At 38.5% G+C, this 22,334-nt stretch overlaps 1 protein-coding gene across 1 annotated transcript in view; it reads left to right on the forward strand.

The window, feature by feature from the left end:
• Positions 1-22,334, forward strand: part of FGF18 (fibroblast growth factor 18) — a 171,516-nt gene that overhangs the window by 83,447 nt on the left and 65,735 nt on the right. Inside the window, exon 3 of the mRNA XM_072145775.1 lies at positions 20,618-20,737. Coding sequence (XP_072001876.1) covers positions 20,618-20,737 — 120 coding nt within the window. The remainder of the gene's footprint in view (positions 1-20,617; positions 20,738-22,334) is intronic.

The following is a 22,334-nucleotide window of genomic DNA, read 5'->3' on the forward strand; positions in this document are numbered from 1 at the left end:
AAAAAAAAAGTAATAAAATCCAGTAAAGAATTGATGCTTTTCTACTCCCGACATAAAAAAAGTTAATACATTTTCAAGAATAGTAGATACCAACCCCAAAATGGTAACACTGGAAAAAGCATCTCATCCGGCAAAAAAAATTGGCATCACATGACCCCAATAACGAAAAGGCTAAAATTTTATAGATTGCAAAAGCGGCCGAAGAGAAAACTAAAATCCTGGCAGCTGCAGGACGCTCCTTCCCTTCTAAACCTTGTTGTGCGCACATAAAATAAGTAACTGCCACATGTGGGGGGGTCTCTGTACTCAAGAGAAATTGTATAATAAATTTCAAGATGGGTTTTCTCTTTTTATCCTTTAGAAATGTGTAAATTTTAGGGCTAAATGAATGTATAACTGACAGAATACGACCATTCTAAATTTCACCTCCATTTTGATTTAATTACTATGAAGATCTCAAGGGGTTAACAATCTTCCTAAAAATTGTTTCTGATAGATTAAGGGGAACAGATTTGAAAATGGGTTGATTATATAGGGGGTTTTTATGCTAAATATTTAAAATTTTATTCAAAACAGTATTTATCCCTAAAAAAGTAAATTTTGAAAATACGGAAAATCAATATTCGATTTGTAAGACGCGTGACAATTTATCAAAATAAATTATCCAGACATTTCAAAAATTATGAAAATGTAAAGTAGACATATGGGAAATGTTATTCAGCAATTTAGTTAGGTGGTAAATCTATCTGCCTGAAAATACGATGATTTCGAATTTCGAAAATGGCAAATTTTTCAAAACATTCATAATTTTTTCAGGTTTTTTTTTTAAATATACGTAAAACTTATCAGTCAACATTAACCACTAAAATGAATTACAACATGTGGGTAAAATACAATCTAAGAATTGCTTTGATAAGTAACAGCGGTCAAAAGTAATAACCATATAAAGCGACGCATGTCAGAATACAAAAAATGGTGCTGAGCTATAAAGTGGCTGCGTCCTTAAGGGGTTAAAATAAAATATCCTCAACATACTCTGGATATCCTTTTTATTAAAAACAAATACCAGTTTATCAACATAGTTCATCAAATGCAGCTTAGTCCATGGCACACATAGATCTGATTAAAACCTCATGACACTAACCCTACCCCTACTTAACCCTTGTAACCCTATCCCTGCTAGCCCTATGGCAATAACCCTAGACATGCTAAGCCTAGCCCTGCTGTACCTAGGGCACTAACCCAATGCCTGATAACCCTGCTTACCAAAGCCCACTAAACCATACCATGTTAACCATAGTAAAACCTGATAACCCTAGCCTTAGTAAATACAAAAAAGAACTCCCTACCAGGAATTGACCTCAGCAGCAAGAGACTCAAAAAGTACTATGACTGTAATAATTTTACTTACATAGGAAAAATATCTTAAACATGGTCAAATGGTATAATGTGCCTCTGTATAATGACATTTTAATGTCATTCACAAACAAAGGTGATTTCTTCAGTGTTTCCTGGCATGAGATGCGTCCAAAGTTACATATTTTTGGGTGTGTGTATATACATCATCTGTTTATATTTTATTAATATTTTTCCTTTAGCTGCTTAGCAGTTAAGTTCATCTCTAATAGCAGTCTGGAAACATGGATGCATCACTTTATAAAAATAATTTATTTGCAACAATATTTATTTCTGAATATCCATAGGTTTTTTGGTTTAAAGTAGTATTTTGTATAAACAATGATTGACATTAAATATTTGATTTTTAAATGTGTGAAAAGTATTATTTTATTAATCCTTTTATGACCAAAGGTCCAGGTCAATTTGTACAGAACTGTTATGCTCTTCTTTAAATTATGATATCTATAGAACAGTTTTACATATCATAACAATTCTAGTTTTTTTCATGATCTGTGAGACAATGCAACAGTACAATTATTTGAATTACATGTTTTTGGTTATAGAATTAGCAAACTAATGAGTACAAATGTGAAAAAATAAGCTTTGTTTTTTAATTTTTGCCATTAAAGTTTATTTAATAAGCAGTAAAATATGTTAGACATCACTAACGCTAAAAAGTTTGGGTTCACTAGTTTGAGAAACCAACATCTCACAGGTCCTCATATAGTAGCTTCTTTAAATAGTACCTGCCAAATGGCAGTGTCAACCTATACAGTGAAGAGACAACCCCAGGATGCTGGCCTTAGGGTTCTTTCGCCATGAAAAAGCCATTTCTGCGACTGGCTAATAAAAGGAAAACATTAATTTGGGCAAAAGAACACAGACATTGGGCAGAGGAAGATTGGATAAAAGTGTTATGGACAGACGAATTTAAGTTTGAGGATTTTGGATCACACAATGGAACATTTGTGAGAGGCAGAACAACTGAAAAGATGCTGGAAGGTGCCTGACACAATCTGTCAAGCATGGTTGAGGTAATGTGATGGTTTTGGGGAGATTTGTACAAGGTCAAAGGGATTTTGAATAAGGAAGGCTATCACTATTATTTGAAACACCATTCCATATTCTGGACAGCACTTGATTGGAGCCAATATCTTCCTACAACAGGACAATAACCCAAAGCACACCTCTAAATTATGCATGAACTATTTAGGGAAGAAGCAGGCAGTTGGTATTCTATTTATGATGGAGTTGCCAGCCCAGTCACCAGATCTGAACCCCATTGAGCTTGATCGAATGGTACGCAAAAAGGGCCAATCAAGCGAATCCAACTTGTGGACGGGGCTTCTGGAAGTATGAAGTGACATTTATCCAAATTAATTCAGCAAATTAACAACTAGAATTCTAGGTCTGCAATGCTGTAATTGCAGCAAACAGGGCATTCTTTGATGAAAGCAAAGTTTGAAGGAGAAAATAATTATTTCAAATGAAAAAAAAAATTCCAACCTTCTCAATGTCTGGACTATATTTTCTTTTCATTTTGCAACTCATTTGAAAAATAAACGTATGAGTTTCCATGGAAAACACACAATTGTGTGGATGTCCCTAAATTTTTGAGCAGTAGTGTATGTCATAAATAATCATTGACAAATGGGTTTCAATAAGATTATTTATAGGCCTTTTTTGTAAATAAGTAGTGTATGTACAGCATCAAATTGTCAAATTCTACCAGGTTGGCAATAAATAAAGAGGGGGTCATTTGTAATAAAGCCGGCTTCTTGAGACAGTTCTGTGTCTGACTTTGTAGCTCTGATTCCTGTCAGATTCATTATAGTGGCTTTGAGTTGTAAAATGCATAAAAAGTCAGTGCACATATGCCAGCAGGACAGTGAAGTGGCTATGAGACTTTTTTTAAAAATTCACAAATCATGACAAGGTGTTGAACAAGCAATAGTGGCAATAGTGTGATGTTAATGCCAGAATAGTGTGTGACTACTACTACCACTACTGGGGGCATGGCTACTAGGGACATGACTGCTGGCTACTGTTTATATTACTAGTGGGGGCATGGCTAGTAGGGGCATGACTGCTGGCAACTAGGGCATAGCTGCTAGGGGCAGGACTGCTGGCTACTGGGGATATTACTACTGGCTACTGGAGGCATGACTGCAAGCTACTGGGGATATTACAACTGGCTGGCTACTCCGAGCCTGACAGCTGGCTACTGGGTGCATGATTGTGGCTACAGTGGGCATCACAGTGACTAATAGCTATTGGGAGCATTATTGTGATAAATGGCTACTGACATCATCTCAGTGACTAATGGCTACTGAAGGCAGTCATTGTGACTTATGTTTACTAGGGGCACTATTGTGACTAATGGCTTCTAGGGGTCTCACTGTGAGTAATGGCTACTGGGGACATCACTGTGGCAACTGAGATGATCACCGAGACTACTGTCTACTGGGAGTATTGTTGTGGCTACTGGGGGCATCACTGTGACTACTGGCTATTAGTGAGCATTACTGTGACTACTGGAGGCGCCTGCATACATTCTGAATGCTTTCATGAAGTTTAACCTCACCATGTATCACGCAGACTACAAAGCATCAGAAAAACCATGCAGCACCAGAAGTTACATTAATGGTAAGAAGTACTTTATTCATCATTGGTTAGTGACAGCATAACATGGTTATTAAAAAGAATTCAGAGATTGTATTATTGTACTTTAAAAGTTTTGGTCTTGTACAAGCAGTCCCCTACTTAAGAACACTAGACTTACATACGATCCCTAGTTACAAACGGACCTCTGGATATTGGGAATTTATTGTACTTTAGTCCTAGGTTACAATAAACAGCTGTAACATTTATCACAAGTGTCTGCAATGAAGCTTTATTATTAATCCTGGTTCTTATGACAACCCAACATTTTTAAAATCCAATTGTCACAGAGACCAAAAAAGTTCTTGCTGGGATTACAATGAGAAAATATATAAAGTTCCGACTTACATACAAATTCAACTTAAGAACTAACCTACAGACCCTACAGATCTTGTATGTAACCCGGGGACTGCCTGTATTGTTTTAAGTGTTAAACATATTGAATGGCTCTCATGGGATTACGTTTTAAAATATTTGGCGTTCATGGCTCTCCTAGCCAAAAAAATTCCCTACACCTGTTACAGAGAGTTAATGTACTTCTGCAAACTGTCATCTATCCATTGTGTGTACATTTAAAAGTCTGGAGGGGGTACATGTCAAACAACTCTATCCTTTGAATTGTGGCACCTAGAAACATAGTGGTGTCCTTTTGAAGATGTGAATATACCCTTTGACATGGCATAAGAATTGTGTTTATAGGTGCCACAGAACTAGGAAGCTTGTATAATATTGAAGGAGAGAAATTCCTTTTTAAAATTGCACAAGAAATGTGTTTCTAGGTGCAAAGTGCAGAAGATATATGCATGTTTATTTTGTCACTTTCGAAATGCCCATACACCTACTATCTGCACAGTTTATGAGCAATTAGGAATTTAAGGATTTTTAGGAATTAAGCCATATGGCAGTCATGACTATTGGTAGGAGACCTACCTGCTATGACTCCTTGATCATACCTCTAAAACTCCAAAGACTTCTATGTGACTTCAATCCATTACCAGTAGTGGATTCCAATATGGCCGGTATACCGCGGTTCATGCCTTCTAGGGGGCCAATGGCCACCCAAACTACCAACCAAATTTTATACTGAGAAGCACCATCATTCTCTGAAAAGTTTGATTCTAGTACCATGTGTAGGAAGTGAATTCTAGACTTTTACAGGCTGTAATATTCATACAGCCCATGGCAGTCTTAATCTGCCCTTGTGTGTTACCGCAAATGGTTTCTGAGTTTAGTTGAGATTTAGAGTCCAAGTAAAGAATTAATATTTTTTCTCTGAGAAATTCTACGTTTTTTTTTCTATCCACTTTAAATTAACGGCCATTTGACTTATAAAACGGTATATCACTGCATTTTATGTTGGCAAAGAAGTAGATTGGTAGTTTTTGAATAGTTAAAAAAGGTGGTTATTGCTGACTGTTGCATAGTTGTTAAAGCGGGAGATAGTAACTCAGTGTCATCCCCTTAGCTACCTGCAGTAGTAGCAATAGCAACTAAAGACCTTACAATATTCTCCTTGTAAGCCAAGTTTAGAAGTCTAAAATTCCTTCAAAAGGGGAGGGGGTCTTATAAGTATTATTAGAATAGAGCACAAAAATTAGTTTCAAACAAAAAGAGAAGATTTATTATAGAATAAAAATTTACGAAAAAAGCACTTACATGGGAAATGTTTTATCACCTTCAATGATTAATGATACTCACATGGCTATACATTCAAAGATTCTTTAGATGTGGCTCTAAATAGTGTCAAACATGCTTTTTTATTATGCCACTAAAACATTTAACAACACCTAAATTGTTTCAACATCTCACTTATAATAATGATAATGTCATATATCTAATCAAATATATGTTATGTAATGTATTACATGTGGGATGTAGCATTCGCAAGTTAAAGATTAGGTTGTTGGAACATATCAATGACATTGGCAACACAGAGAGAGGGAATACTTTCATAAAGAACAAGAATGTCTTGTTCGATCTCTAACAGGCTTTGTTATAGAGAAGATTAGGGAACCATAAACAATTGGGGATATTAGGAGGTTATTGTTCGATTTTTTACCCTTTTGAATATTGCAATTGAATACGAAGTGATTTTCATAAAAGTATTACACCTTATTATAAAATCAGATTTCTAAATGTATGTTCCCATAAGGAATTTCCTTTATTGAATTGCTTGTAAAATCTAGAACACCACACAATACACGATCATGAATGATGGGCAGCTATCATCATTGCTGGATAAAAGGATGGAAGTATATGGAAGGGATGTATTTAACTTTACTTGCAGGGTGTGATTTATGTGGTTCTCCGCTTAACCCTGAAACCTAAAGTCCTTTTATACAATAGTGATTGGAATTTTTTTGCTTTCTAGAGATATGGCTCTTGAGTGTATCTACCAATCCTTGTGGCCATTAGGCTCCTACAGAGATGTGTCAAATGAACATCGCTCACCCCTTGTTTGCGTCCCATTTCCACATTTGGTTATGTGCGTGAGACCTAAGTCAGGTTATCTGCTCATGAAGCTGCAGAACTGGCAGCTTGAGGTGTGTATTAAGATGTCCTGCAGCAGCTGAGCTGTGTATAATGATGTCCTGCAGCAGCAGAGGTGTTTTAACCCCTTAACGCTCTGCGCCGTAGCTCTACGGCGCAGAGGTATAAGGGATGTATGAAGAGGGCTCACGGGCTGAGTCCTCTTCATACAGAGGTGGGGGTTTTTGCATTTTGCACAAAACCCCCACCGCTAATAACCGCGGTCGGTGCCTGCACCGATCGCGGCTATTAACCCCCTAAACGCCGCCGGCAAAGTCGCCGGCGGCGTTTAAAAGACGGCGGCGCGCGGGCGCCGCCATCTTTTTTTCGATCGCCACGCCCCCGAACGTCATCGGGGGGCGGCGATCGGTTGCCATGGTAGCCTCGTGTCTTCTTTTGACACGAGGCTATCTGGCAGCTGCATATTCGTTACAATGAGCCAGTGGCTCATTGTAATGAATGTGCTGCAAAAATGCCATATATTGCAATACTGTAGTATTGCAGTATATGGTAGCAGCGATCTGACTATCTAGGGTTAATGTACCCTAGATGGTCTAAAAGATAGTGAAAAAAAAAAGAAAAAAAAAAGTTTAAAAAATAAAAAAAATCAATAAAATATTAAAAGTTCAAATCACCCCCCTTTCCCTAGAACGGATATAAAACATAACAAACAGTAAAAATCACAAACATATTAGGTATCGCCGCGTCCCAAAATGCCCGATCTATCAAAATATAAAAACGGTTACGGCCGGCGGTGACCTCCGAGGCGGGAAATGGCGCCCAAATGTCCGAAATGCGACTTTTACACCTTTTTACATAACATAAAAAATGAAATAAAAAATGATCAAAATGTCGCACAGACCTCAAAATGGTAGCAATGAAAACGTCGCCTCATTTCGCAAAAAATGACCCCTCACACATCTCCGTGCGCCAAAGTATGAAAAAGTTATTAGCGTCAGAAGATGGCAAAAAAAAATTTTTCTTTTTTGTACACATTCGTTTAATTTTTGAAAATGTATTAAAACACAATAAAACCTATATAAATTTGGTATCACCGCGATCGCACCGAACCAAAGAATAAAGTAGGCGTGTTATTTGGAGCGAAGAGTGAAAGTCGTAAAAACTGAGCCCACAAGAACGTGACGCACGTGCGGTTTTTTTTCAATTTTTCCACATTTGGAATTTTTTTTCAGCTTCGCAGTACACGGCATGTTAAAATAAATAACATTGCGGGAAAGTAAAATTCGTTACGCACAAAATAAGCCCTCACACAGGTCTGTACACGGAAAAATGAAAAAGTTAGGGATTTTTGAAGTTGGAGAGCGAGAAATGAGGCGAAAAACCCTCCGTCCTTAAGGGGTTAATGATGTCCTGTAGCAGCTGAAGTGTTTATAATGATGTCCTGTGGTAACGGAGGTTTGTATAATGTTGTCCTGTAGCAACAGATGTGTGTATTATGAGGTTCTGCGACAGCCGAGATGTGTTATTATAAGGGGTTCTACAGTAGCCAAAGTGTGTATAAATGAGGGAATTAATTTAGCCCCCCCCCCCATCACACTTAATCTGACCCTAATTATAATTATGTTCTCAAAAGTGTGCTAGATGGAAGGAAAATATACGAAGTTTTCAACCGGGATAAGAACAACCATGCCTCTTTAAGCTACCTTGTAAAGCAGCTCCCTGGATGGAAGGAGGCATTCTTGACACAGACCCCAAGCTTATTTCCTTCAGCAGTATTCTATTTGTACTATGGAGTATATGTTCACATCAGCAGACTTTATGCATTACAAATTCATGCTTATGTTCAAAACCCATAATTCTACCCTTTAACTTACCAAAAATGGTCATCCTATTGCATCCAGTACTGTCCACTCTCTTCCCTTCAACCAGTCACAGAGGAAAAAGTGTCCAGGCTACTTTCCTCAGATCGCCCTACTACCTGCATCAACAACCCTATGCTCTCACATCTTGTACAGTCACCAGTAAGCTTTTCATCTACTGTCTTTCCCAATTACTGCATGGGATGTATGTTAGGATCCCTCAGCAGTAAATACTGTATATACTCGAGTATAAACCGACCCGAGTATAAGCCGAAACCCCTAATTTTACCACCAAAAACTGGGAAAACCTATTGACTCGAGTATAAGCCGAGGGTGGGAAATGGATTGGTCACAACCCCCCCCCCCCAGTATATAGCCAGCCAGCCCCCTATAGTATACAGCCTGTCCCCAGTAGTATACAGCCACCCCAGCCTGCCCCCAGTAGTATACAGCCATCCCAGCCTGCCCCAGTAGTATACAGCCTGCCCCCAGTAGTATACAGCCTGACTCCAGTAGTATACAGCACTGCCCAGCTTGCCCCCAGTAGTATACAGCACTGCCCAGCTTGCCCACAGTAGTATACAGCACTGCCCAGCTTGCCCCCAGTAGTATACAGCACTGCCCAGCTTGCCCCCAGTAGTATACAGCACTGCCCAGCCTGCCCCCAGTAGTATACAGCACTGCCCAGCCTGCCCCCAGTAATATACAGCACTGCTCAGCCTGCCCCCAGTAGTATACAGCCTAGCCCATCCTGCCCCCAGTTGTATACAGCCACCCCAGCCTGCCCCCAGTAGTATACAGCCACCCCAGCCTGCCCCCAGTAGTATACAGCCTGCCCCCAGTAGTATACAGCCACCCCAGCCTGCCCCCAGTAGTATACAGACCAGCCCAGCCTGCCCCCAGTTGTATACAGCCCAGCCCAGCATTAAATAAAAATAATAAACTTACATACTCACCCTCCGGTGGCCCCGATGTGCAGCGCTGCTCCCCCGATGTCCGCGCGGGTCCTCTTCTGGCTTCCCTCTCTCGCGGGCGGCGCCTAGTATGACATCAGCAGCGGCGCCTGGGAGAGAGCAATGGCGGCGCCCAGCGCGATGTACAGAAGACAGAAGATGGGCACGGAAGCCAGAAGAGGACCCGCGCGGACATCGGGGGAGCAGCGCTGCACATCGGGGCCACCGGAGGGTGAGTATATAAGTTTATTTATTTTTTAAGTATTTTTTAAGATACACTTACACTTGTGACTCGTGCATAAGCCGAGGAGACGTTTTTCAGTACATTTTTTGTGCGAAAAACTCGGCTTATACACGAGTATATATGGTACCTAAAAAACAGGTCACTCTGCAGGCTATGTGCTCATTGCATTTGTAAATATAGATGGTAATTTGTTCATGCAGAATTATTTATGCCCCTTTCCAAGGTTTTTTGGACCATGATACTACCTTTTTCACCTCCTATGTCACCCCTTCTTCTTCATTGATTGATAGCCCTTGCAAGCAGTGCCCTTGTTCCTATTCTTCCATCTAACCATGTTATTTCTCTGCAATCAAGAATACAATGGCAATATATAAATTTAGATTTATTATCACCATTAGGAAACTTTGCAGTAAATCTAATTTAAAAGATTTTCTAATTTCTCTTCTTTTATTGCTCCTCTCACGCTTCCTCCCTTTTCTGGTGAAATTGACTTTGAAATTAAATATGTACTTCAATGTCAAACAATAGCAAAATTAACATGTATAATGTGTACGAAAAAAAGAAAAATCCTTTTCCTAACTAGTTGAAGTATTAATATAAATTTAGCTACCAACAGCACGTAACATGAACTTTAGGAGCTTGTACCATGATGTGAGGCCCCTTAACTCATGGTGACAGAAAATTGAAAGAATCTATTTGTTTATTTAGAAAAATAATCTCAAATGTGAACTAAGATTATTAATAGATTAATGTTTACCAAGTTGTGGAAAGAAATATAAAAAAAGAAAGAACTTATCAGCAACTGACATATAACAGTAATATTCTGACTGCCGAACTGGTAACATATTTTAAGCATCAGAAAGCAATTATAGGTGACCTTACTTCGTGTAGCTAATTCACGGTCTGGGATCTTTTGCCAGTATTGGCAGCACTCCACAGAATGAGACTTTTTGCCAGTATCAGTGAAAGTCAATAGGACCACCCAGTTTTAAAGACAGGGTGTGAAAATAAAAATTTGGAAAATGAAGGCCATACAAAGAATAACATCTTTAAATAATTATAGCCAAGTAAAGATCTGGCTCACAACATTGACATGTATCTAATGCACAAATCTGAATCCATTGGGATTTTCTTTTACTTTTTACAGTTTAGAGCCTCTTGTGACATATATATTACTAAATATACATTGATCAGCCAAATCATAGAAATACTGACAGTTGATTACATTACCTTACTTCAAATACATTACATTTATTGGGTTTAACATTTTTAATGACAGTTTCCCTACTTTATGTGTGAGTAGGCTTCCGTTTAGCTCACAGTTTAACACCTTATGAATACGGACTAAAATGGCCTTCAGAACACACCACTTTTTTATGCCTGCTCAAATTCCAAAAGACATAACTTTTTGATTTTTCTTCCGACATGGGCATATGTGGGCTTGCTTTTTTTTGGTAGGATTTGCATTTTCCAATGGGTTAATTTTTGTGGTAAAAATAGCATAATGATTCAAATTTATTAACTCTTTCCTGCAGCGATTAAAACTTTTACGGAGTTCACCATGCAGTAGAATAAACATGATAAAATTGTTCTGTAGGTTAATATGATTAAGGAGAAACCAAACATGGTGTCTTACGTTTTACGACTTTAGCAAATAAAGCGCATTTGCCTACGTGTTGCCATATTCTGAGAGCTATAACATTTTCATTCCTCAATTAAAAGAGGATTATTGGGCTTGTTTATAGCTGGAAAAGGTAACGGTTAGATTGGTACTATTATATATTAAATCTGACTTTTTGATCACTTTCTATTATATATTTTTGGGAGGTAGTAAGCACTAAAATTGCTATTTTTAATTATTTTTTATTTTTATACCTTTCACAATATGGGTATAATAATGTAATATTATGTAATATAGTTGCAGACGCGACAATACCAATTTTGTTGGGGGGTTTATTTTATTTTTTTAACACAATATAATTATATAAATGGAAATGGGTGATTTTGTGCTGTTTATTTATTTATTAAAAAAAACGGTTTAACTTTTTTTACTTTTTTTTTTAAAGTGTAAGGGGACTTACACTGGGGATACCTTGAACCCTCATGCTTACAGTACAATACAGTACTTCTGTATTGCAATGTATTGTATCATCAGTGTTTTAGTGATAGTTCGCCACCATATATGGCAGACACAGAGGTCTTCATCTGACTTCTGGATGCCATGGCAACCCCTGGCACCCATGATTGCGCTGCGGGGCCCCGGGTAAGTGACAAAGGGTTCTTGGCACTTTTTCACCATTTTGTAACATATAAAATTGAAATAAAATGATCAAAGGCCATGCAGTCCTGAAAATGACAGCATTGAAATCTCATCTCTCAATAAATGACACCACACACAGCTCTGTACACTGAAGTATGAAAAAGTTATTAGCGCTGGAAGATGGCAAAATTAAGAATTTTTTTGTACAGGTTTTAATTTTTTTTAAATGTATGAAAACATTATAAAACCTATATAAATGTTGTATCCTTGTCATTGTACTAACCCAAAGAATAAACATGTCATTGGAAGGGGGGGGGGGGCGCAGAAAAAGCTGTAAAAACCAAGCGCACAAGATAGTGTTGCAAAAATATTTTTTTACCAATTTAACTGCATTTAGACATGATTTAATGTAAATTATTTAACCTGCAAAAAATAGCCCTATTTATGGAGGGTAAGCCAAGTCAGATTTTTGGATTAAACTTCTTATCCTCCAAAAAAAAAAAGGTATTAAGCCCCAAAACAATATGCAGAAAGTTATTCTTTATTCTATATACCTTTTTACAAACTATGAGGCACATGTAGGATAGAACTGTCTAATAACTTTGTTAAGGATGAATCTGCAAATGACTGCTTGCACCGATCACCGATGCCGCCTTGAAAGCTGCCGGCAATGCAGTGGGCTCCGCCATTTTGGATCTGATTGTCGCTCCCCCAAACATCATCGGGGACTGCGATCAGTTGCCATGACAGCCTCGGGTCTTCATCAGAACCGATGTTGCATGGTTTCTGCAGTTTTATTAAAATGAGCCAGTGGCTCATTGTAATGTATACTGTGCAGAAATACAGTAGTATTGCAGTATATGGTAGGAATGTTCAGACCATCTAGGGTTTATGTACCCTAGACGGTCTAAAAACCTTTAAAAAAAAAAAAGTTTGAAAAAAGTTTGAAAAATAATGAAAAAATTTTAAAAGTGGGGTCACCACCTAAAAGTTCATATAACCCCTTTTTCCCTAGAACTGACATAAAATGTAATAAACAGTAAAAGTCAAAGACACAATAGGTATCACCGCATCCCAAAATGCCCGACCTGTCAAAATATAAAACTGGTTATTGCCGGTGGTGACCCCTATAACGGAAAATAGCCGCTAAATGTCCGAAACCCGAGTTTTACACTATTTTACTTCACATAAAAAATGGAATAAAGAGTGACCAAAATGTTGCACAGTCCTCAAAATGGTAGCAATGAAAACGTCAGATCATTTAGCAAAAAATGACACATCAGACAGCTCCATAGTATGAAAAAGTTATTAGCGTCAGAAGATGGCAAAAATTTTTTTTCTTTTTTGTACACATTCGTTTAATTTTTTGAAAATGTATTAAAACACAATAAAACCTATATAAATTTAGTATCACCACGATCGTATCGAACCAAAGAATAAAGTAGAGGTGTTATTTTGAGCGCACAGTGAAAGTCATAAAAACTGAGCCCACAAGAACGTGACGCGAACATGTTTTTTTTCCAATTTTTCCACATTTGGAATTTTTTCCAGCTTCCCAATACACGGCATGGAATTGATAATGTGACGGAGAAGTAAAAATTGTTAAGCACAAAATAAGCCCTCATTCAGTTCTGTACATGGAAAAATGAAAAAGTTATGGATTTTTGAAGGTGAAAGCAAGAAATGAGTGAAAAAACCCTGCGTCCTTAAGGGGTTAAACAAAACCCATCACAAATTCAGCTCAGCCTTGAAGAAATTGAAGATGTAGGTAAGTTGCCTGGTGGTGCACAGGAGTGGAGGGACGCATATTGAATAAGAACTCCTAAAATCTGTGTCGATTCTGGAAGATAGAATTTATTGAAAACAGTGGCTTTTAACAGCAGTCAAAAATTGGTTGAAAATATAAAGATTTTATCGATCAATTAAATATAGATACATAATAATACATAACATTGACCAACACGTTTTGAACTATAAAACATATATCTTGTTCTTAATCTTGGTTGGTTTGACAGCTTGTACAACACTGAGCTAAATAGCTCTAGTAAACACGTGATACCTGGACGCATGCACATGATGTCTGCCTGCAGGGATATAAGTCACACAATCACGTGAGTCTAGACTAACGGCATTAAACTGCAGCTGTGCAGACACACATCCCCGAGCCAAATAACATATTTGATACAGGTAAATATACAAATTTCCCAAAGGAGAATTTAAAAGAAAAAAATACATTATGAATACAGCACCAAAGCAAACAATTAATAGTAGATCAATTGGGCCAACAATCTACAAAATTCATTTGGATGCAACAGGACTTAACTAACAGTTTATAAGAAACATATGCATATACTTATGCGCTAAATAAGATTCCAATAAATTACTTTATATTGGTAGCACTAAATGCTCCCTTATAATTAGAGTGAGAGTGACCATATTTCTGATACTAAGCTAAATGAGGAAATTGGACCAAAAAAGGATGTCAATAAAATTTCTGTAGAGTAAAATCATATACTGGGTTTCCAGCAGAAAAAAGATCCTTGGGGAAAATAGTATCGTGAGATAATATGATATCTTAATCGTACATACTATGATTAAGATTCTTTACAAATCGAAACACGTCAGATTCCTACCCTTTACATGGTACCATGAAAATTTTTTAATACTTACCCGTTAAATAAATATCTGTTTAAAATCTCAGGATACTATTTTTCCAAGGACCTTTTTCTACTGGAAACCTAGTACAAGCGGTCCCCTACTTAAGAACACCCAATTTACAGACGACCCCTAGTTACAAAGTACCTTTGGATTTTGGTAACTTACTGTACTTTAGCCCTAGGCTACAATAAACAGCTGTAACAGTTATCAAAGGTGTTGTAATTAAGATTTATTGTTAATCCTGGTTCTTATAACAACCCAACATTTTTAAAATCCAGTAGTCATAGAGACCCAAAATATTTTGTCTGGAGCTACAATTATAAAGTATACAGTTCCGACTTACATACAAATTCAACTTAAGAACAAACCTGCAGAAACTATCTTGTATGTAACCCAGGGACTACCTGTATACGATTTTACTCTACTGACTTCTGACTTTTTCTCATGCAGAAAGTTAGTGTGCATAGCATCTCAAAGTAGGGATATTCTTACAACAAAATATCTGGTTTATCTAAGCATCTTTTATATGTTCATGCAGATTGCACACAAACTCTACATGTTACAGCTAAAGAAAGGGTGGAAAAGCCCAAAAGAGCTGGTGACTGGATCCACAAGCTCCGTAATATGGAAGCTGGTTTGGATTCTCATTCTGGATACAAGACAACCTAAAGATATAATACAGGAATGATCTCATGTATTTCTATTAATCATTGAGTGCATACTGTATATGAATACATTTCTTGTATCAGTGTCAGTTATTTTCTGTTGTTTCTAGATGAATTTAAATTCTCGATTCTAAATTCTAGATGAATTTTGTAAAGCAATGCAACAATTGAATTAATATTAATTGTTTCTATTCATTTGTTTTAAAACTCTTATTTTTCAAATTTTCAAGTATATAGTGTTATATGTTTATAAAGTTGTGACAAAGTCATGACAGGAGGCATCTAGTTATTACAGCTCAGAAGTCTTATCACACGTCGCATATATGCATATTTATCTCATATTATCTCACATGCATCATAAATACTGCAGGCGTTAAGGTATATTTGTAACACATGCTACTGCAACATGAGTAAGTTTTAACTAACAGAACTGCACAACCAAAATTCAAATGGGGATGGGGGGAGGCAGAGAGGAAGGAGGGGAAGGGAGAAGGAAGGTTGAGGGAGTGTATAGCAGGTTGTGGGAGGCTGCTATGTATTACCTACTATTGTGAGTAGGTCAATAGATCAGGTCTGTGGCTCCAGGGGTTCCATAGATTCAAGAATTTGTGTATGGTTCCCAGCATCCAGTGTACCAGCTCTATCATTCTATATATTTTGTTAACTTTAACTAACCAAAGTATGTTTGGTGGTTCTTCCGATCTCCACAGTCTAGGGATCGCTGAGCTCCAATAAGGCACTATTTTGGCACACGTCTACCATATGTGGTAAATCTCTTCATCTGCTTCCCCGCATTCCCAGCACTTCCCAGAGATAGCACAATCAATAGTGAGTAACAGCTTTAGAGTTTTATACCATCTCATGAGTAACTTATGCAAGTTTTCTTGAATTTTGATACGTCTGGAGAACCCATGGGCATTTTGAAGAATATGGTTAATCTCCTTTGATGAGAGGGTGATATTTAAATCCAGTTGCCATTTATCTAAATATGCGGGGGCCCCGTTTGTTTGTAGTCCCAAAAGCTTAGAAACAATCTTGGTGCAGAGCCCCTTGATCCTGTTGGGTATAGCAGTAAAGTCTAGTAGCCACATGGATTCAAACTGCTCAGGTAACATTTTAAGTATATTATTGCTAATCAATTCCGCTCTATTCCTTTGCAAAAGATTTAGTGGGGCGCATTCCTCTAACAGCCTTTGCCCCAGGGGTTGTGTGTCTCCTGTGTCTGCCACAATATCCCTGACTTTCTTACGCTTGAGATTATCCCAGCAAGAAAGCTCTGGGAGTAGATGTGGGTCTACCAGAGAGGGTAATAATGAGGCAGACATGTCTCCTGAAACTTTTGGAAGGAGTTTTTATTAGCTCTGTAAATTTACAGTTCAGGTGCCAACCAGCGACTATTATTTGAAGCAAGTGTGGTGTACCCCAACGTTCCAAGAAGGTAGTAAGGGTGCGTTCTAACTGGGTGCCCAGATAAGTTGAACTTGTGTCTTGCAAGTCTAACCACCTATGTAGTTGAGTAGCCCAGTATATAGTAGTGAGATCCGGCAGCCCTAGACCTTGTCTCTGTTTAGCTCTGTTTTGCTGCATATAGTGCAATCTGGAGTTTTTAAAGGACAAGACAAGTGAGGAAGATGGCAGACTTGAAGTAGGTAAGACCTAGTCAACTCTATGGGGGCCGTTTGTAAAAGATATGTGAATTAAGGTAGTACGTACGTTTTCAATAGGTTCTTCCTCCCCACAAAACAAATGGTATGGAAACCTACCAGAAGTGCAATTCAAGCTGTATACCTAAATATTTAAAGAAACCAAGGGCCATTGGAAAGAAGAGGACCTACCATGCTCTATGAGGCATATGACTAATAGACTAATATGCTTGTGTTGTCTCTTCCCTGACGGCCTTTAACAAACCCTTTTGGTTCAGGAGATATAAGTTTGGGCAGAAGGTCATTCAATCTATTCACTAAAGCCTTTATTCCCACCACTTCACGACTGCGTTCAACAGAGAGATTGGGTGGTAGTTTCCGCATCTGGTAAGTTACTTGCCTTCTTTAGGTATAAAGGAGATGTTGGCTACCAGAGCATGTGGATGCCAAGCCTCTTCCTATAAAATCTTGTTGCACACAGATGTGAAGTGTGGCAAAAGACAATCTGCAAACTTTTTGCAATATGCGATTAGTAGGCAGCAGGCCTTTCCTGGAGGGAATAGTCTCTAGTTCTTCATCTGTGAATGGAAGTAGGAGAGAAGCCTTCTCTGACTCCATCAAAGAGGAGAGGGTGAGGATATCTAAAAGTTTAGCAATTGAATGATGGGTTTGCTCCAGGCTTGGTGTAGATTATAGATTATACAGGCCGGAGTAGTATGACCTAAATGCATCTGCTATCTTGCATGCATCTACAATATGCCCCACCAGGGCTTTTTCAGTAGCTGAAGAAAACCAGACACAAAGAGAGAGCAGAGACTTCGTCCACAGCCTGGCAGGTCTCCAGCAGGTGGTGTGTGCAATAAAATGGAGGGAGAGGTTGACAAAGTAGGTTTCTCCTTGGGCCAACCCTTGTGGGTAGATAGGGATGCCTGGTGATGGAGAATGGGGGCGCCGGATCCAGGAATCATTTAGAGGCACGTTGGTGAAGAATAACAAGTTCTTTAGTGGAACAGGCAATGGCCTTAACAGCAACAAAACTTCAGCTAGAAGGAGGAAGGGCACTATGCATTAACTCTGTAGTGTGTTAAGTACAAGGACAAGAGCAAGAGAGAGGTCCATGTATTAACAACAAAGCATGGACACACCAGCACAGGGTCAAAATCACAGGGATATGTTAAAGTGTTGAAAAATTATTACCACAGGAAGAGACACTAGTCAATTTTTTTTAAAAAAAGGACTGAACATACAAATATGTCCTGAAGGGGTTAAAAGAAATCTTCTGTGAGATTCCCTGTTAACAATGACAGCACCGATTGCGGGTGCTTTCACGCCGATCGCCACCGGCAATGCTGCCGGCGGCGTCAAAAAGATGGTGGCACATGGGCGCCACTATCTTGCCGCGGATCGTCGCTCCCCGATGAGATCACAGGGAGCGGCAATCCATTGCCATGACAACTTCGGGTCGCACAGTGAAAGCTGTAAAATCCAAGCCCACATGAAAACGTCGCAAATGTGTTTTTTCACCATTTTCACTGCATTTGGAATTTTTTTCCCGCTTCCCAGTACACGGCATGGAATATTAAATATCGTCACTACGAAGTGCAATTTGTTACGAAGAAAATAAGGCATAACACAGCTCTTTATGTGGAAAAATAAAAAAGTAATAGATTTTTGAAGGTGGTGAGTGAAAAATGGAAGTGAAAATACTAAAAAAGGCCAAGTCGTTAAGGGGTTAAACCCTCCCAGGAGCACTTCTTGCCCACCTCCCTGATCCCTAAACACTCCCCACTCTAATAATCTGTGGTGCCGCAAGATTTTGCAACAATCAGCAGCTTTATTAACTATCAAGAAATCTCATGATTTCCTTTAAGGGGGGTAGATGCTTGAACATAACATTACTGGATCTACGCCTTAGACTTCTGTACAAAATGTATGTTTTGGTCTACCATATTTATGGTCATATTGGTTTGGGCTCAAATGTGTGTAAATATGTATTTTTTATGCTTATATGTGACAATTTAAACTATAAAAATAAACAGGGTTTATATCAAAATTAACCTTCTAAGTTTGCAACAGTTTTGGGCCTTAAAGAAGATTAATCAGGAATTAAAATTGATTGCATTATCTTCCGGATGTGCAAGACATATCTGATCATAATTTATTGACTGAGTAGCTGTTATGTTTGGGGATTATTCACCACACATATAAAAATACACCCTTGTCCCTTAATGGGGTTGTCCACTTTAAGCTCATTACAGCAAATAAATACATTTATTGTATGTTAAAGAAAAGTTATTTAAGTTTTTAATATACTTTATGTAGCTATTCCTCACTAGATCTCAGCTTGCTGTCTTTCTGTAAGAAGCTTCTGTGTTTACTTCTTGTAGATAAACAGTGGTCCATGGTCATGTGATATCACACAGGTGTATGGCTTAGCATCACACAGCTTTGGTTACACTGTGTGAGATCACATGACCATGGACCAGTGTTTATCTACAGGAAGTAAACAATTAAGCTTCCTGTTGCATGAGAGCAAACAGAGAATAAGCAGAAATCTTGGAAACCGTGAAGAACTAATACAGAAGGTGTAATGGAAAGTTTTATAACTTTTCATTACACAAACCTCAATTATTTGCTGGAATGTGCTTAAAGTGGACAACCCCTTTAAGGTATGCTATAGCAGTACTCTTCTACTGTATGAGCGGATTTTACACACCATAGGACCATTGATTGCATCCCTTAATGAGCAGGAAGCTTTAAACACAGGGTTTTTAAAGCTTTAAAGACAGATTTTCATCAAGGACCTACCATGGCTGCAACAGTACATGTTTTATTGAATTGCTTATGTATTTTAAGGGCAGTTTCTGCTAATGTTTATCTAAAACACAGTCCTAATAACTTAGGGTTTTTCAAATCAAGACTCAGAGAAAAAAGTAGTGTGTCCCTGACATGATTTGATTAAAAAAACATAACAAATTTTATTAATATTCAACACTGAACACAAACATGCATATAAAATCAATTAAAACTGCACCAAAGTACATACAATTGTCTACCATGTAATGCACTATGGTCGGTGCAAAAACAAGACACCTCCTGAATGGGTGGTATCCACCCAAAACCACCCCTAAACAATGAAAAGACACATATAAAGTGCAAGTGCATCTGTCAAGCTGCCATGGAAGTAAGGGTTAAGTGAATTAATGCCTACAATGTAAACATGGTAAAAAGTCGATAAAGGTAATGGAGGCAAACCCTAGTACATATGACAAGTGACCTGGCAAACAAACCAGAGAAATAGCAGCATGCAGGCGGGGTGGTGGAATGATCAGGAGGTGGAGGGCTCCCCACGCGTTACGTCTCCAACTGGAGACTTCCTCAGGGATCTTTTCATTGTTTAGAGGTGGTTTTGGGTGGATACCACCCATTCAGGAGGTGTCTTGTTTTTACACTGACCATAGTGCATTACATGGTAGACAATTGTATGTACTTTGGTACAGTTTTAATTGATTTTATATGCATGTTTGTGTTCAGTGTTGAATATTAATAAAATTTGTTATGTTTTTTGAATCAAATCATGTCAGTGACACACTACTTTTTTCTCTGATTCTTGATTTGCTCGTTTTGAGTGTGTCGACTATTACCTCTACTTGGTGCAGTATTCTGCTGTGCAAGGTTCCATTTTCTATTGACTGTGCTTAGGGTTTTTCAAAGTAACCATTACCTACTGGATTTGTTTATTAGTTAGAAATATTAATTTTTTGCTTGTCCGGGCTTCCTCTGCAGACCCGGCTCCTCTCTCGTGTTAGGACATCATGTACAGCAGCACACACAGCATCATGTGCAACAGCGCTTGGAGCCGAAAAAAAGTATGGCCTGCAGAAGAAGAGCAGCGAGCGAGGAGAGGTAATTTAAGGGGTCTGTTATCTATTTGAATATTGACATGTGGGTCTACATTTTGACACATGGAATCTGAAATATGGGGCCTTGTCTGGCTTATTGGATTCTGTATCAGGGATCTGGGATCTGAATATCGGGGTCCAGTCAGTTACAATATGAGATCGTAATGTTAGTGTTTGATCCAGTATCTAGGTTTTATTATGTACCTTTGACAGCAAATACGGTATTCCAAAGTATTGTGCTGTAAATCATATCCCTTTATAATGTACTGATGATTTTAAGAGGTCCTTATAGATAGGACAATATACAAAAAGATTCTGGAAAAAATTTAAATTCTGACAAATCCATATGGCAAGCCATATACACCAAAAAAAAAGTCTGGTTAAAGGAAACCTACCACTTTGGATAGGGCTTATAAGCAGGACATGCCGTGCACCTGCTCATCTTCGTTATGTTTTTAAACAGTTTCAAAGCATTTAATCACTTTATTAATGTTTATATCGGAACTAGCTTCCCCGCACCGGGGTCCACGCTCAGCGCACCATGCGCGCGACCATGTGTGCGCCTGAAGTGGTAGAGCGCATGGTCATATCTTTTCCCCGTGTATGGAGCAGTACAGTACCTCACAGGTTGTGGCACCATATCGCTCCCTGTGGCCAATGCCGTCTATGGGGGACTTATGTACGGCCGCAATCTTGTGGCCATACATAAGTCCCCCTCACCTTTGTGTAAATGCACCTTATAGTAATATGACTCATTGCCATAGAAAGTCAACTCATTGAGGTTATTTACTATGTGTGCTCTATACAGAAAGGGAGCAGGGAAAATCTGTGACATAATTATTATCAGTAATGGCAGTCAGTACTGGCCCCTGTTATCAGATCCTTATCAGATAAGGCTTTCTGAAAAAGTTATTCTTAAAGGGGTGTGCCCACGAAAGAAAGTTCTCAAATCCTCATCCCCTAAAGATCCTAACATGATAAAAATAACTTTTAACCACTTACTTTTCAATTTTACTTAGTTTTTGCTACTTTTGCTCCTATCTCCAAAACAGCTAACTCAGTGTAAGATTCCGCTGTGTGGGCGTGGACTAGATAAGCAGTCACATGGTGCAGAGCATACACTTCCTGAGTCATCTGTCTGTAGTGCTCCTGCACGTGAACTTCCTGCTACTGTGTGCTGGCATTTCTTAGATTATCATGGTACAGGGTTTAGCTACACTTTCATTTCGTTTTATACTTTTATTAATATCAGACATATAGAAAAAGATATGACATGGGTATAAGGTCACTAGTGTGATAGATATATGTTAGATAGATAAAAGAAATATAACATAACCAATTGCACACACTCTGCTATGTCACATGTAACACACACACACACCACTGTAATATCACATCTAGCCACACACTCCACTCTTATGTCCCATATATGCCTGCTCAGCCAATGTCACTAACCCTAGCCCTGCTCCAATGTCACTAATCCTAACCACTAACCCTAGCTGTCCCTGCATACCATGGGGCCTTACCTTAACACTAGGCTTACTAAATACATCCCCCTCCAAGCAGAACTGCATCCCCTAACACCTCAAATGCAAATCCCA

This window comes from Engystomops pustulosus, chromosome 4 (genome assembly GCF_040894005.1).
Source record: "Engystomops pustulosus chromosome 4, aEngPut4.maternal, whole genome shotgun sequence".
Taxonomy (NCBI): Eukaryota; Metazoa; Chordata; class Amphibia; order Anura; family Leptodactylidae; genus Engystomops; species Engystomops pustulosus.